Source organism: Pelecanus crispus, chromosome 2 (genome assembly GCF_030463565.1).
Source record: "Pelecanus crispus isolate bPelCri1 chromosome 2, bPelCri1.pri, whole genome shotgun sequence".
NCBI classification, from domain to species: Eukaryota; Metazoa; Chordata; class Aves; order Pelecaniformes; family Pelecanidae; genus Pelecanus; species Pelecanus crispus.
The window spans coordinates 28,160,367-28,177,038 of record NC_134644.1 but is presented as its reverse complement, the minus strand read 5'-3'; the positions used below and the strand labels follow the sequence as shown (position 1 = coordinate 28,177,038).

General features: G+C 40.9%; 1 protein-coding gene across 4 annotated transcripts in view; it reads right to left on the bottom strand.

Moving 5' to 3' along the window:
- PPP1R9A (protein phosphatase 1 regulatory subunit 9A) overlaps positions 1-16,309 on the bottom strand; it is a 144,786-nt gene extending 128,477 nt beyond the window's left edge. For all 4 annotated transcript variants that reach the window (XM_075705199.1, XM_075705200.1, XM_075705201.1 and 1 more), the window contains exon 1: positions 14,836-16,309. In XM_075705199.1, the coding sequence (XP_075561314.1) occupies positions 14,836-16,302 (1,467 nt within the window). In that variant the 5' untranslated portion in view covers positions 16,303-16,309. The remainder of the gene's footprint in view (positions 1-14,835) is intronic.
- Between the last annotated feature and the right edge of the window lie 363 nt (positions 16,310-16,672).

Below are 16,672 nucleotides of genomic sequence, written 5' to 3'. Positions count from 1 at the left end.
TCAGATTTTGTTTTTTCGTCACACGTAGTTTGGTGTAGTTTCCCTTTTTTGGTTCACTCTCTTCTACCTGATTAGCTGTTGAATCTTGTCTCTTACAGCAGACTGTAGACAAAGCTATACATTTTTCTTAACCATGACGTGAAATTAAGAAGTGGCTTTGTAGTGCAGATCAGTGCATCAGTAAGGTGAGACTGTAAAATAGGTAAAATACTGCTAAGTCACTGAAGCAGTTCTGCAGACATGTCCACGTTAAACTTCCACAGTGCTGTGATAACACTGAAAAAAACCCCAGTTGAAAATCCTCTATTCCATGATGTGGATGTTATTATCTTAGCTAAAAAATACCCTACAATCTCATTGCTAGGCTTTTAGCAGAGGTGGCAAGTGCACTGGCAATTCATGCAGAGGTTTCCCCTCAGCTTTTAGCGGTCACAATTATCCTTCTATCTTTAAGAAAAACTCCCCTAAGTCATCTCAATTTGACAAGCTGTTTAACATTAAGTGCCACCTCATTTTGCTGTATTATACCTCCCTCGAGTCTTGTACATTTCAGACTTTCCCATTCAAATTTGCTTCCCTTGAGCTTCCTTGCTGCCACACCCCCATGAGGAAAGGAAGCGCTGCCTGCCGGCTTTGCAGCTCTCCTGATGCCCGCTCTGTTTCTCACTGCCAAATGCGGCGTAAGAGCAGAGAAATAAGTATCTGTGCACTTCTTCCGGTCATTGCCATCATCACATCTGTCCAGCTGCCCTGTTATTAGTGCATGCTGATACCTTATTTTCTATTCCCTATGTGCTAACCAAATGGTGCAGAAGATGACACGTGACTCGGTGGTGTTGTAATGACAGTTTCCAGCACTGTCATCTGCCAATCTTGTACAGTGTAGTTTGCATAGTAGAGTACAGTATGGTTCGCTTTGATACCCCATCATGTGCCATCAGGAATTCTTGCACGCAGGCTCAGTGAACTGAATCAGAGCCAGTGGTGCAATTCCTGGAAATCTGCTATCACTACTACTGAGCTAATTTATTGATCAAGTTCACGATGGTAGCATGACAAAGGGCTGCAAAATGTCAGGGAATCCCAAAAATATCTTATTTCTGAGAGTAACACTGACGTCTGCACCGAATACATTTTAAATGCAATTTATTCTACAATTGTATTTTTTTCCACTTTAGAAACTTAGTAACATGCCCCCTAAAAGGGGGATGAGAGGTACTCCTCCTTTTCCTCTGCTGCTGGTGTTTTTTCAGATAGTGAGACAAAAGATAAAATTCTGACTTTCATTTTCAGAGTAAAGTAATCCAAGCCCATCATTAAAAGACAACTATTATTCAGCAAGTCACCAAGTGATGTTGTATCTTGGAATTCCAGTGCAAACAAAAGACAAAGAATTTGATCTAGTGTTTCATGACTATAGTACCACTCTTGTTTAAAAGAGAACAAAAAATACCTTATACCAGAAAGAAGTCACGCCATGCTTACCCTTAACAGACATTTTTGCTACACCCTCCTGCCAGGTTTACCTCACACTGCAAAAATTCTTGCAGTTAAAGCAAGCCCCACACCCCTGGAAGCATTATGTTTATCATCAAAGAATAAATCACGGAGTTTTTAAGACAAAAATTTATCTTTCAAAGCCTTTTGATAAATTACCGCTACAACATTTTATTAGTCAAGTATCTGCATACACAAATAAATTTGTTCTCTAATTCTTTCTTTTCTAGGTGCGTATGTTCTAAAAAAGGATGGCAGCAGATCCACCTGTAAGTTGGCCAAGTGAAGCAGATACTCCACACAACACAGCCCCAAGAAGATGCTTCCTCTCCTCTCAGGTGTCAGCCACAGGTTTAAGGAAAACTGCAGTGGAACATATGGCACATCTAGATTTTGTTGTCTCACACAATGAAGCTGCAAGCTATTAAAAGCAAAGTGTGAGATCAGATAGAGTTTTCTGTGCAGAGAACAAGAACAACCAGAGAATGAACAGCATTTACAGAGCCTCTATGGATATGAAGCTATACATTTCAAACATTATTTACTTATTTCAAATAACAAAATACAATAAGCAAAATAAAACAACCACAGATAATGCTGTAAGAAAATAAACTCCGTTAAAAAAAAAAAGCACTACAGTAAATTCTTCAGTCTTCTGAGTGTTGAATATGCTCTACATAAAACAATGACAAATGTTCATAAACTGACAATTTAAAAAGAAGCTTCTGTTTGGGGTTTGGGGGTTTTTTTTGCTATTTTATAATGTAATGCAAAATGTCAAGTGTGTAGCCCTAGAAAAGAAGAAAACTGAGGATAAAAAAAGGAAATTATGTCCTAGGCCATCAACAAAACTAACTGCAGCCTGGCAAACATGCAGAATCAATACAGGGGGAAAAAAAAAAGAGAAGACACCAGAAACTACATTTTTAAAAAGTCTACAAGGCAGACTACAATGCTCAGACAACATCAGGAAGTCAACTGAGGCAACATGGCGAAGAAAGGGTTCAGTTGCGTATTTCCAATAATGCTATACTGCGGGACTACTGATGCAGTAGCAAGCAGTTAGCTCTTAGAAAAAGGCCACAAACCTGTCCTAGGGCTTCTTTGAATCCTAAATGCCGCAAGTGCAGTGCTACCATGTACCAGCTGCACTGGCTTGACCAGGGCGGGGTGCTGGCTGCCGACGAGGCCCCGGCTCATCCCGCGCTCCCGCCCCATCACCCGGCTGGGGAGGGAGACCCCCACCGCCCCGCCACCCCCCGGCCAAGCCCCCGTGGGTCTCATCACTGTGCTGCTGGAAGCTAAATCCAGCTTCCTCAAGCTGAGAAACGGGTGGTTCTTAATGGCATGGATTAACTACAGGGGTTCTCCAGGGCTTAGAGACACAAGCGAGCCTCTGGACTAGGAAAGTAAAATAAATAAAAGTTATATATGGGCACAGGAAGCCTGTTTTAACAGATCCAGTTTTAAGCCAAAAGAGTGAAGAACAATTTACTTCATGCTACTCGCTGTCTTCTTGTTTTAATCCATTTATTCAAAGTGCTACTCAAAAAAACTTCCCACCAATCTCTCTCATGTTTTATAAATTGCTGTTGGTCTTCTTCAGCAATACACATAGGTCTCTCTTCTGGAAGTTCTTGAGCTTTACGAAATCAGCAAAATGCCTCTCTCCCATCATTATCGGAAGGATTTCATAGATAAACCACATAACGTTAGCAGCTCGGTACCTTTTAGAAAGTGAATAATTTTGAGATTGCACTGAAGGTGCACAGCACAGTGTGGAATTATTTACCAGTCTGACCAGAGCTTTGGAGCGTTCAGCTCACATTCCTGTTCCGACCAGGGCTTACCCAGCTACAGGAGAGAGACAGCAATACAGACTTCGGCTACTGCTGTATGCAAAATACTAGTGGGCTTTGCCTCTGCTGCAAATGAACACCACCCCTCAACAGTTTTATTTTTGTACAGGCTGTTCTTAATTTCTTCTCTTGATCATAAATACTTCCCCAATATTAAACATTTCCCCAAAATCTTTTGGCATTGCTAAATGCTACTCATAAAGTTAGGTCAATCTGCTCATACTATAATATAACAAAATATGGACCAAAAAACTCCTTTAAAATCCTTTCTTAGATAGTTATTTTGATTGATAGTGGTGGGTCTAGGTTCTCATTAACAGGAAACATTAAAAAGCTATTATCAATCCTTAAAATATGTTTCACTAAGTTAGGGGTAATAGATGTACATACACAAGAAAAAAGTCATCCAACTCGTATCACCAACTAAGGTGCCACACTGTTACCAAATCGCAAAGGTACCCTCAAGTCAACAGAGCTGCAGTTCTTCCCTGTGCTTTTCTTGCAAAGCGGCAAAGTGCTGCATCTTCTAGATACTTCATAATTGTACAAGTCCAGGAAAATTCAGTATCATGACCACGTTTTACAATGAAGCACCGTCTGCCTTATCATACAATATTTAATACTCAGGTTTTAATTAACAATTAAATCTAAATTATAGTCATTGAAAAAGAAGGGATAGAACTTCATGACAACTCATAAACAACCCAGGACTTCCCTAACTAAATGTTTATGTATTTTAAGGGAAGGAAAACACATAAAAAAGCCTCTACATCCCAGAAATATTTATTTGACCTCACTCCACTGTCATTACAGGTAATAATTCAAGCTGTATTCAATGAGCTCTCATTAAAATATTCATATATATTTAAACAAAGTTAACTGTTGTAATCAGGGAAAACGTATTGGAGCTTCTGCATCACCTTTGGATTTGCAAAACCATGCACTCATAATTTGACAGATAATATGACAGGTCACTTAGTATATTTTACAAATAATAAAATTAAAATAATTCATCTTGGATGCAATTTAGCTGCTTCCTTTGGCAAAGTTTACTATCAGGAAAATGATTTTTTTCCGATTTATATGAAGCCACAGAACCACAGCATGGTTGAGGTTGGAAGGGACCTATGGAGGTCATCTGGACCAACCCCCCTGCTCAAGCAGAGCCACCTGGAACTGGTTGCCCAGGACCATGTCCAGACAGCTTTTCAGTTATCTCCAAGGATGGAGTCTCCGAAACCTCTCTGGGCAACCTGTGCCAGTGCTCAGACACCCTCACAGGGAAAAAGTGTTTCCTGATGTTCAGAGGGAACCTCCTGTGTTTCAGTTTGTGCCCACTAGCTCTGGTTCTGTCATTGGGCATCTTCTCTGCACGCTCCCTTCAGGTATTTATATACATTAATAAGATCCCCCTGAGCCTTCTCTTCTCTAGACTAAACAGTCCCAGCTCCCTCAGCCTTTCCTCATAGAGCAGATGCTCCAGACCCTTCTTCATCTTCATGGGCCTTCACTGGACTCTCTCCAGTCTCTTGTACTGGGGAGCCCAGAACAGGAACAAGCACTCCAGGTGTGGCCTCACCAGTGCCGAGTAGAGAGGAAGGATCACCTCCGCTGGCCTGCTGGTAACACTCGTCCAAACACAGCCCAGGATACCATTAGGCTTCCTTGCTACAAGGGCACATTGCTGGCTCATGTTCAACTTGGTGTCCACCAGGACCCAAGGTCCTCTTCTGCCAAGCTGCTTTCCAGGCGGGTGGCCCCCCAGCATACACTGCTGCACGGGGCTTTTCCTCCCCAGGTGCGGGACTTTGCATTTCCCTTTGCTGAACTTCATGAGGCTCCCGTCTGCCCACTTCTTATTTCAGCCAGTTTTCAATCCACCTCGCTGTCTGCTCATCCAGCCCCTGCTTCATCAGCTTCGCTATGAGGATGTTATGTCAAAAGCCTTACTGCAGTGGATGCAAACAAGATCAATTGCTCTCTCCTCATCTATCAAGCCAGTCATTTCGCTGTTGATGGTTATGAGGTTGGTCAAGCATAACTTCCCCTTTTTAATGGTCAAGACTTACTGGTAATGACTATGTCATGCACTTGTAATAAACCACAGTAAGTCTTAGCAGTTATTTTGGATCTACAGCTGTTAAGGTTGGAAATTGCTTTACTAGCCACACAGAGAGAAGGGGAAAAAGAAAAGAAAAAAACCCCTCTGTTTAATGGTATTTCCCTCCTCCCATCTTAAAAACCAACATGAAAGAAATGTGCAAAACATCAAGGTGGAAGTTTTTAGTCAACCTCCCAGATCAATAGAGAGGAGATAAAAATGACCAAGTACTTCAAAGAAAAAGGCTGAGCAAAGAGGAATGAAGAGCTACATGGTCTGGTAGTCTCATGCTCCCAAACACCATACTGAAACATTCTTGTTTGCATTAGTGCACTTTGCCACACTTGTAAATTACCAGCTTTTTCAAGAGTGCTCTAAATCTCTAGATTCATGAGTTCTCTCTGGTTTGCCCTTGTGAAAAAATACAGTATTAAAATACTCTGAGTATTTTGTTTAAGCAGTCCATGCACAATAAAATCTACTGGACAATCACCCAAGTCAACGCTAATGAACAGGTATCTTTGGACTTCTAAGAAGGCAGAGCTAACAGGTAAATATTTAAATAAGTCAGAATCTACATATCTACAGAATCTAAATATGTCAGAGTCCATCTTGAAGATGACTGCAAGCTTATAAAGATGTAAAGACGATTACAAGCTGGATAAAACCTCGGTATTTATTTTTTATCATAAAAGCCATGATGTAGATGAATTAGACAGGAGTTTGATAGTATGACTTTTAAAAGCCTCTATAGCTTATTGCTTTTAAACAAATAATGTGAATGGTAAATTTGAAATACAGGTATTTTATCAAATAAAAGGCACCAGGTCTACATGCAGCATAGTCTGAATATTAAAAGATACCCTTTCAATATGAACCAGCATCTTATGCCCTTGAGACTGCGCACTGAATATTAAGGCAGATGGAAACTGCAGAGAGGAACGTAAAAAGTTACAGATGTGCATAGACTACGAAGTGCAGCTGCATATGTAATAACACAAGGCAAACGGGTCTCAGAGATAAATTCTGCATTCACACCTTCCACTGACTTTATCATATGGAAATATCCGAGGGATCCGACAGGTCTCTTGAATCAACTCTAGAGAGTAAAATTAGCTTCTGCTCTCACTAGAACACTTTCTATGTAAAAAAAGACACCACAGAGTAACAGCTGTTGTTTTGTGCTATTTAACTACAGGAATGTCAGGTACTTTTTTTAATAGATTATTTGTGGCCTGCAAGTTCAACAGCGCTGAAGGAAATTCCAACTCCTAACAGAATTAATAGACACTGTTAGACAATACAGTAGTCTGTTAGGAACATAGGAAAAGAGAAGGAAATTGCCTGTGTCATTGCCTGCTATTACAATTCCTCAATCTTAGTTGGAAAATGCTCAATTCCACCTTAAAAGTGGAACGCTGCCCCTTAGCCTTCAAGTGCTTTTTCTTTATGAAAACACCAGATGCAATTATGCTCTTTTTCGGGCTTTGTCATCCCTCACCGAGCAAGATAAATTTCTAAAGCCCTCTGTTTTATGATAGAATTAACCAAGAAAAAGACAGATTAAGAGCAGGAAGTTGCTGCATCTTTTCCTGCAAACTCACTCGCCTTAAGCAGAATCCACCAGACGTATTCCAGATGAAGTTTCCTTAGCGAGTCAGAAAATGACACTCACAATTCCCTACCGCTACCAAAATATTTTGCTTCATGTATCTAGAATGCCATTTCCCTTCCTCACAGCTGCATCACACCGCGGGTTACTGCTGTCATTCTGCGCGAGCGAGTCACAGAGTGGCTTTCTCCTTAGCCATCATCCCCTACAAATGAGTCACTACTTTACAGTGAAAATTCTTAGCTCATCAATCCATCCCCACTACTCAAGTCCTCCCAGTCACCTGTATTTTACTGTAATCCTATGCAACGATAAGGCTTCCCCTCCTTCCATCAAAAGCAAGTGTTAGCATGCTCCAACTTTCTGAGACAGAACTACTGAAATTTTTAACAAGGGTTCTATCTTATCAAAGGCAGACACTAATTTAGTCTGGCATATGCTACCTCTCATAAATCCATGTACATGTATTTCACTTTTCCATTTGCCTCCTTGCCTTTGATTCTTTTAAAAGTTTTTTTCTATTGCTTTATAGGAAAAAAAAAAAAAAAAGACAGATTAATAAATTTCAAGCTGCCAGAACCACCTCTTCTCTACTTTCTGAAAAATAGCTACTGCATTTGCTCTTCTGCAGTTAAACACCATCTCTATTTTGATAGTGTTGTGTTTGTTTTGAAATGTTTGCTACAAGACTTTCTAAAATACAACTTCTTTCAACCAGCCCCCTACAAACCTGAGCAGTAGGAACTGCTAGGTTTCATCTTCATTTCACTACAAGAATTTCCACTATAGGAGTTTCCACCTGTATATGTTCATTTCACTCTTAATCCCAACTCCATGTTCAACATGACCAACTGCACCAAAAATGAAGGCAAAATATTAACAGAAACTGGGGGTGACAGCTCTAATCGTAACCTCACGCTCACTGCGTAACACCCAACTTCCTTTCTTGTTTCATTTTTAGTGGATAAATAGCTTTTTACTACCTAGATTATTTTCCTTTACAAGGTCAAACTCAGCTTGACTTCTGGCAGCATCTTATTTACACTTTAAGACTTCTGAACTCTATGACAGTCTTCAATTTTTGAACAACCACTTTTGCCACTCCTTGCAAGTTCTTGGCTAGCTCCTGATATTCTCTTTGGCTGGCTTTTCTTCTGATTAGGTCTGCAGTTATTCTGCTCATGTAGTCTGCTTTTTCTTGGGATGCAAATCCTATGCACTTTTTCTAATTCTGAATCAAAGAGGTTCCAAGAACCCCAGCATTAGCTCCCTTAGCTCTTTGGTTCAACTAATTTCAAACCATTTCCCTACAGTTTCTCAGTCTGCATTTTTGAAATTCAAAACCTTTAATTGGAAACCCCTTTCAATAGAAACCGCGTAAACCTCTGATGCCAATTATTCAATCCAAACTCAGTTTCTACAAACAGCTCTTCTAGAATGTCCTCAATGCTTATAAAATCCAGTTTAAAGCAACATTATTTCTTTTTAGTTCAATAACTGTGTGTGAACATTGCATCCAGGAATAACTGGCCCCTAGAATTAGTAGTGAAATTATGACCTATACAAGAGTTAAAAGTCTCCACAGCATATTGTGGCAGGCAAATAACTTTATTCCATCTACTGTATTCCAATAATTCCATGTGTACTTAATACAAGAAAACTCTTTTGCATCTGGAATTACCATGTGTGAAAGACTCATCCAGTGAAAGTATGCAATTCCAACTCAGTAATACACTTCATGTACGAGACAACCACGTAGAACAGACTTACCTTTTAATAACCAAAATAGCAACTTGTTCTGGAATGCTTTATCTGTTCACTGTCGTTCTTTATCTAAGAGCACCCAGTCTTTGAATCCTTAATACTTACTTCTCATTCCTTTCCCTGACAAATATACAGAAAAGGTTCTGCCCTTCATAACAAAGGTAACTGAAATAAAAGACTAGGTCCCAGAAATGCTCTATATATCCTACCACCAGAAGAAAGAACCTGATTTTACATCATTAACTTTTACAAATAATCAAATTTAGCATCACAATCCTTGCAGTACGACACATTTTATTACTACTTAAGTCTGTAGAATTTCCCATACTTCGTAATACCTGAAAAAAGTATAAGGTTTTTTTATGCAGCAGAATACACGTTTCAAGCTACCCAAGAAATAGCTCAGCATCTCAAACTACTTCACAAGTCAAGATTAATGAAATTAATAACCAATTTGCTGCCCATTTTACAGAATTCAAATACCAGCATAAAGGTTCAGTGATTTATTCAACATTACAGGAGACAGAGCCTAAGCCTACTTGGTATTTAGTTTCATGCTTTAGCCAAAACTACCATCCACTCCTAATGTTGTAAACAAAGTATAGACACAGGAGCTAGAGTAGAGAACCAATTTTAAGGAAAGGAAAATATTCTTTCAGTGATTTCAGAATGAAGCTACACATCTTTATTTATTGGTAAGGTTTCTTAATTAACCCATTCAAAAGTGGATGAATTTCTCAGATTCTGTAATAATTTTAGATCTAATACACCCTCAGGATCTTTCTCCAAGTCCTGTCTTCCACATCGGCCTTCAACAAGTGTCCTAACATCCACTGGGACTACTTTATTTATGGAATCATATGCTCACTAAGCACAGAAGGGAGATCTGGAGGTCATCTAAATCCTACTCCGTATTCACTTAAGTAAAACACAAATAGAAGCGTCAGCAAGTTCAGAGCCAGGGACTGTACAGTGCTTGTGGATGGGTATCCTTCACTTACAACTTCTATGATCCAAAATAGTTCAACAGGTAAACACCATACTCAACACTGAAGCAGGCAAAGAAATACTTTCTTTTTCAACACTAAAACTTGAAAATGTTTCCAGCATACTTTATTTTGATGCTTACCAGACAAAGAATAATAATATTATTAGAGTTTTGAAAGTAACTACAGGGTCAGATTGTTTCAGATTCTTTCTTCGCCACTATTTACATTCCTGAATACATTTTAGTGAGAGAAACGGGGCATAACTAAAAGAAAGACTTGCTCCTTTAACTGATTTTTAGTATGAAAAAGCACTATATAGTTCATAAGAAATTTCCAAACAACTGATAAATACAGATGTCATTTATATTTTACACTAAACTACAGTCACAGCACTTCTTGTAAAACCTCTTCAAATGCTCAGAGAGAGAGAGAGAAGCACAAAATCCACGACAATAAAACACGATGTGGAAAACTGAAACACTGTAGGGTGTAAGATTCAGTCATGCTGCACGACAAAAAAGAGGAAGAACATATGGAGGCACGGGTACTAGTGATCATAATCCCTTTGTATGGAAATAGCTGAAGCATGGAAGAGCCATTTGCTGTATCCCTTCCATTCCTGCTACCCTCTCTCCTGCCTACCCCAAAACTCATGGAGGTCTGCAGAGAGGTGCCTTCACCACCACCGCACCTTAAAGAAGCTTTACGGAACCCTGAAAACTGCAGCAGCAGCTTGGGCTAAAACCCCTCACTGCACCACAAGTTACCTGCTGTCTGCCATACGGTCTGATCACATACTACTCAACCCTCTCCAACCCCTCAGTCCGGTAGGGCAAAGTCAGCAGAGCCGAAAGTTGCAAAAGGAGGCTCAGCAGGAGATACCAATTGCTGCCAACAGCTTTAAATGGTTTAATGTGAACCTGGTGCCAGAAATAGGGCACTAACTGAAGATGCAGCCATCAGCTATCAAGGTACCAGACATTCTGGACTTGGAGAGAGGAGAAGAGGTGAACGTTACTCTTCCATCCTAATTCTATCCAGGATGGAGGAAGCATGGCTCAAAAAGGACTATGAATTGGGCAATCAATACATTTCCATTTGCCACAGCGTGGAAAGACATGAGCTAATGAATTTTGCACTACTGGCAAACCTCGTCCAGTTAGCCCGCAATGTTTGGGAAGCGGCATATAACCAAACCCTCAGGAAACCCTGCAAAACTCAACGAAAGGCCAATAAAACACAGACTTTCTGCTTTTTTTGTGTAGAAAAGTATCCCTGGCAAAACCAGGGTATTTTTTTCCTCACCACATTTACTTAACTTTTTCACCTCTTACACTTGCCTCGGAGAGTTTCAGTTCTATCCCTGAGCAGAAACACAATACCTCAACACAAGAACGGGCCACTGCTGATGAAAGCCTCTATATCGCTGTATGAACACTCATATCAACTGCTGTATCAACGTGCACATCCCTTGTTCAGCAACACACTCACTTTTAGGCTATTTTTATTGAACGGTGCCAGGCTGATTTAAGCTCCCACAAACACGCACAACTGCTCACGTCAGTGATGCCACACTCCAAATACCCAGAAATTCTCCAAGCCTGCAATGGCCCCTGGGCAGCCACCTACTGCTAAAGGGACTTTCAACAGAGATGAGATCAGCAAGCATATCTCATAATCCTAGAGCAGAGTAAATGGGCCATGGAGCATGGGATCTCTGACAGTGAAATTATAGCCTGTAGCAGAGCAGAATTTCCTGCACCTGTTGACTTGAATTCTTCTCTTCATAGTGAGTTTCTCAATAGCTGGTTTGTTGGGTTTTTTTTTTTCCTGCTTGGAAGATGAGCAGAATTCAGTCTTTATCAGTTTGAGGAGTAAGATTTTATTTATTAATCCTTCTGCCTATACTTCATTACTTCTCATAGTCCACATTTCCCCTAAAGAGACAGAAAGGATTCCCCTTGGTGGTAACTGAAATCTCTTTGCTCTTCAGTCTCAGCACTCTTCCCATTTACTTCTTACATGTCTACCTGAAAAATCCCTTGGAAAAATAGTTCAGACGTTTATCTAAACCTGTTGAGACCTTCAAGTAACAACTTTATGGCAATAACTACCCACTCATTTCACAGGATACACATTCAAATGCCAATTTTGTTTACTTCAGAGCTCACCTGTAGGAGGAGAGCGGAGGTCTGATACTGTGAAATCAGCACTAAATGTCTAGAGTTTGGGTTGGGCTTTTCACACCACTGGCTAGCAGAGTAGTTAAGTACAAATTGCTTCATTTTAGTGAAGACAAATCAGTCTTCAGCAGTTCAGAAAATACTCCCACATTGCTTTGTATTTTCCTCTCAGTTACGCTATGCATGAGGTGACGTTCAGGAAAGTATTAGTGAAACCAGTTATGCCCACTAACACACAAAATTGCCAAGAACAGAAAAATTCTTATATAGGTGCTGCCTATTCAGCCAGCAGGCATCATCCCCACGTAACGCACAGGTGAAGTGAGCGATTGGGTAAATTCGTCTGCTAGCACCGTGCGAGGGGACAGAACACAAGTGCCCCTTGCCCTCTGCACTGTTCGTCAGTACCTATCTGCTGGGCAGAAACCGCTGGCCAGAGCCGGTTCACGACCTCCTAGCAGCACGCCGAATTGGCAGTGCTGTCAGAGAGGCAGCACAGGAGCCCAAAGACCTGCGAGCCCCCAGGGACCCATCGGGATTCTCCAGCTGCCCTTCCCGGGTCCCTGCCCGCAGCGGCGTGGCCGCGCAGTGACCTGATGCAGCTGGCAGCGCGCCCCGGCTTACGCTGCTTGACGCCGCCGAGGAAATTACAAAGCGCTGCAGAGAAAAAGCAGGAAGGCTCGAGAAGCAGCTTCTAATTTTCCACAACTTTCGCTGCACTTCTTCCTCTTAGTGCAAGCCTTCCACATGGTCTCACTTCTGTTTCCCCACATGACTGACGGACTGCATGCACTGAAGGCACCCGGGACAAAAACCAGTCACACGGGGATCTCCCAAACCTCCCAGTCTCTCCTACACTCTTCTCTCTCAATGCAGCCTTTATTCTGTTTTCTTCCTATCTACAATGAAGATGTTAAAATAATTAAAGCAACAAGTCTTTTACTTTGGATAAGCTTGTTAAGAGTGCTTTATGCTGAAAACCATTACAAATGCACTCTTTCATTATCTACACAAATGACTTTTAGAGCATCTTCCTGATGGACTGTTATTATTACTTGATAACAGTAAGCTGAAATGAACGTCACATGAAAATCTTGAGAAGAAAAGAAAAAATTTATAACTAAATAATTGAGAGAACACTCTTACAGCACTTGGCATGACAGCATGATTCAGACAGATGACAGCAATACACTGAAGTAATAATGTCACTGTTAGCTCTTTCAAAACAGAAACAGGAGAAAATCCAGCCATCTCAAGAAAAGAATCAAGTGTAATCATTTTCTGAATCCTTATCTGTTGGAACCATAACAAACATGGTAACACAAACTCTGCACATAATTGGTAGATCTTTCAGAAGAGAGAACATCATCTTGTCTGTTAGTACAGCCTGAGGGGGAAGGTGGCGGAGGGGGGGACAACATTCTTAACCCTTTGGAATAGAGGTTTTCTCTAGTTCACCTCCAAAAAAAATTAAAGAAAACCAGCTAACTTAATTATGGGAATAATGTAGAGGGAGCACAAACACTGTGAGAATTTTTGGTCCATGACACAAGCCTGAATAAAATACTAACAAAACAAAACAAAAAATTCCATTATCTTGGCTCAGAATATTTTCTTTCAGTGTAAAAAATGGTCTTTTAGAAGCATGAAGAACACAAGGCAGTTCCCCTCCCTCCACCCCCCAATAAACAGATGTGAAAACCTGGTTGCTTCATTCAGATTAAAACATCCTAATACAAATATACATCTTACCCTAACTTAAAGCACGGGTGGTGTAAACGCAGATTTTGTAAGTCACATTACTTCAAGCTTGACAGCAAAACTTCTGTTTGTTGATGTAATAATTTTCATTACTAAACTCACACAATGAAGATACACTTAATTACAATTACAGATTGTTAATTTAAAAAATGTTGAGATATCAAGTACTCCACCATATATGGCTCTTTCAAGAGCCATTTCTGGAAAAGATTAGTACTGTTTTGAAGTGTCCATTTGAGACTACGTGCATTAAAAGCAACTCGGAAGTAAAATACTTCATACTTAACGCTGAGACTCAGCCGTGAAAAGCTGGTAAAACAAAACATGACTAGCTATTCCTTCCTGAACTGAAAATACTTGAAACAACATTCTTAGCTGTAATTTCAAAGTACTTAAAAACAAACCAAAAACGCTCTGCAAGAAACCAACCCTTCATCAGGTATTTCAATCAACTGACTTCGGCCTTTCTGTAGCATTGAGATATCCTAGATATATGTGTATTAATATTTAACAAAGTTTTTCAAAAGTGAAGATGCTACTAGAAAAGATGATACTAATTCAGATGCAGAATATTAGCAGTCCTCTCCTGAGACAGAATCACACTGTATTTTATGACATGGTGTTTAAATACAGGGACTTTAAAGAACATCTGATGAGAGCTGAAGAAAAGCCATCCGATCTAAAGAAGCTGTGATTTCGAATGAAAAAAACCAAGCAGCACAAAGGCCACCAAATACCCACTTCTGCATTTCACCATGTGATTACAGTTCAGTCATATAAATCAAAACATGCATGTTAAAATTCTCAAGCTTCACAAACCCAGCTGTCATTCTCAATTTCTGCTGGTTTGGTCAGCCATCAAGTAGTCTAGGAAATGACACAAGCTCATCAGAACTCAGCCTCCTTAGTTCATTTATGATTATGCTCGCTGGCTGACTGTAATAAAAATGTGTATTGAAAGATCCTCTGCAACCTTTTCAGAGCCAAGATCAGCCGTCAAAATCTACTTCAAACAAAGTTGCATTTGAAAACGAACCAAACCGCAGAAAAAGAACATAGGAAACTTTACCTTAATTGGAGCACGGCTAAACTGTATTTTTCTGTTGGCTGGGATTTCATCTTCATCTGGCAATCCATTAATTTCAGAATAGTCCATATCAGGTTCATAACAGTTATTTTCATCGCTGTCATCCTGATCATCCTGTTCTGTACCTGTCTCTCCCCAGTCAGAATTATATCTCGATCGTACCCGATATACATTGTAGTCAGAGTGCATGTACACGTGGGAACTCTGAAAATTATTCACATCTTCATGCACTTCTTTTTCACTTGCTTCATCATAATGGGACTCAGTAGCGTCTGAAACGGCATCTGTGGCAAAATCACCACCTGAAGCTACATTTCTTGGTACTTCTGCAGCTTCGGGTCTATCAAAGATACCCTCTGCATGCTCTGACCCTTCCTTTTGTTGCAACAAAACTTCTGCCTCTGTTTTTGACTTACTCCTAGCACAGCCGTCCACAGATCTTTCGCTGTCAAGCACGCTGACCAAATCCTGTTGACTCGCTGCGGAGCTCTCAACAGAATCAGCATTTGCCTCTGTACTCTTCTTTATTTCTTCAGCTGTTCTCGAACCTGCCGAAGTGCCTGTGGACGCCTTCTGTCTCAGTGCTGAAGGCGCGCTATTCTGCTGAGAGTTCTCAGCAGACATCAAGCCTGTACTCTGTTTGGCTGGCGGAGACCACGTGCTGGTATCTTTCAGAGGACTGAAGCCCTCAAGGTTTGCAACTGGGGAGGAGATATTTGCAACAGTAGAGGAGAGGTTTAGCGGATAGTGGCCAGTCACAGAGTACTCTTCATTGTTCTCCGATTTTTCTACGACGATTACGCTGTGTGAGTCAGTGTTTTCAAAAACTGCGCTGAGCTGACTCACAGTTGGAGAGACGGTCTCTGTCCTTGGGCTAAGACTGTCCAGCGAATCAGTGCTGCCTCTGTGAGACTTCGAGCTGCACCATTCATCTGGAAGCTCATTGGAAACGACTTTCTCTTTCTTTGGGGAATAGCGATTGGAATGTCCCGTTTCATGAGCATTTCGCTCAAACATCTTCCGAGTTTCAGTAAACTTGGAATAGGAAGGACCATCGTGGATAGTATCAAATCTACTAATCCTTTCTGAGACGGACGATTCCAATTTTACAATTGAACCATCCGCTTTTTCTACAAATTCTTTGGGCCTAATTCGTCTTTGAGGTGATGGAGGGCCACCCTTCCCCCTGGTTTTAGGGGTAACTCCAGCACTTTCACTGGGCTCCATGCCCATCTGCATAAATAAGTTCTTAATCCGATTGACATTTGAGCCATATTTCCTTCCCCTGCTCTGCGAGGCCTCTCCTTCCTCTTTCGTTTTTTGGTCTCCATCTGATTTCGGTTTGTCAAAGGTGCTTTTCAGCGCCTGGAACTCAGTTCTGTAAGCATTCCTGTGAGGAGAGGCACTTCGGAGGGTTGATCTTTCTCCTGAAGACTCCGTTTTCATCATGTTTACTCCAGGAGCGCAAAACCCGCTTACATAGTTTCTGCGGTACCGTTCTCAGTAGTCTGTCACGGCTGAGATTCTGCTTGAGGAGTGTTTTTCTCAGGAGGCACTGCCCTTCAGCAGGGCCGTACCCAAGAGAAGGGCTGGAGGCAAATATCTAAACGCATGGGGTCAATTCTGACAAAGCAGCACAACCGAGGACTCTCGAGAACACTGGCTGATTTAACCTGCAATAGAAAGGAGGGTTTTCTGAATCACGTCAGGTACTCGCACTTCTTTAAATCTAAGCCACAATTTCCATGTACCGTTATTTGACGTGTTACAGGAAAAAAATACAACCTAACACCGCACAGACACACGAAAACTCGCCATT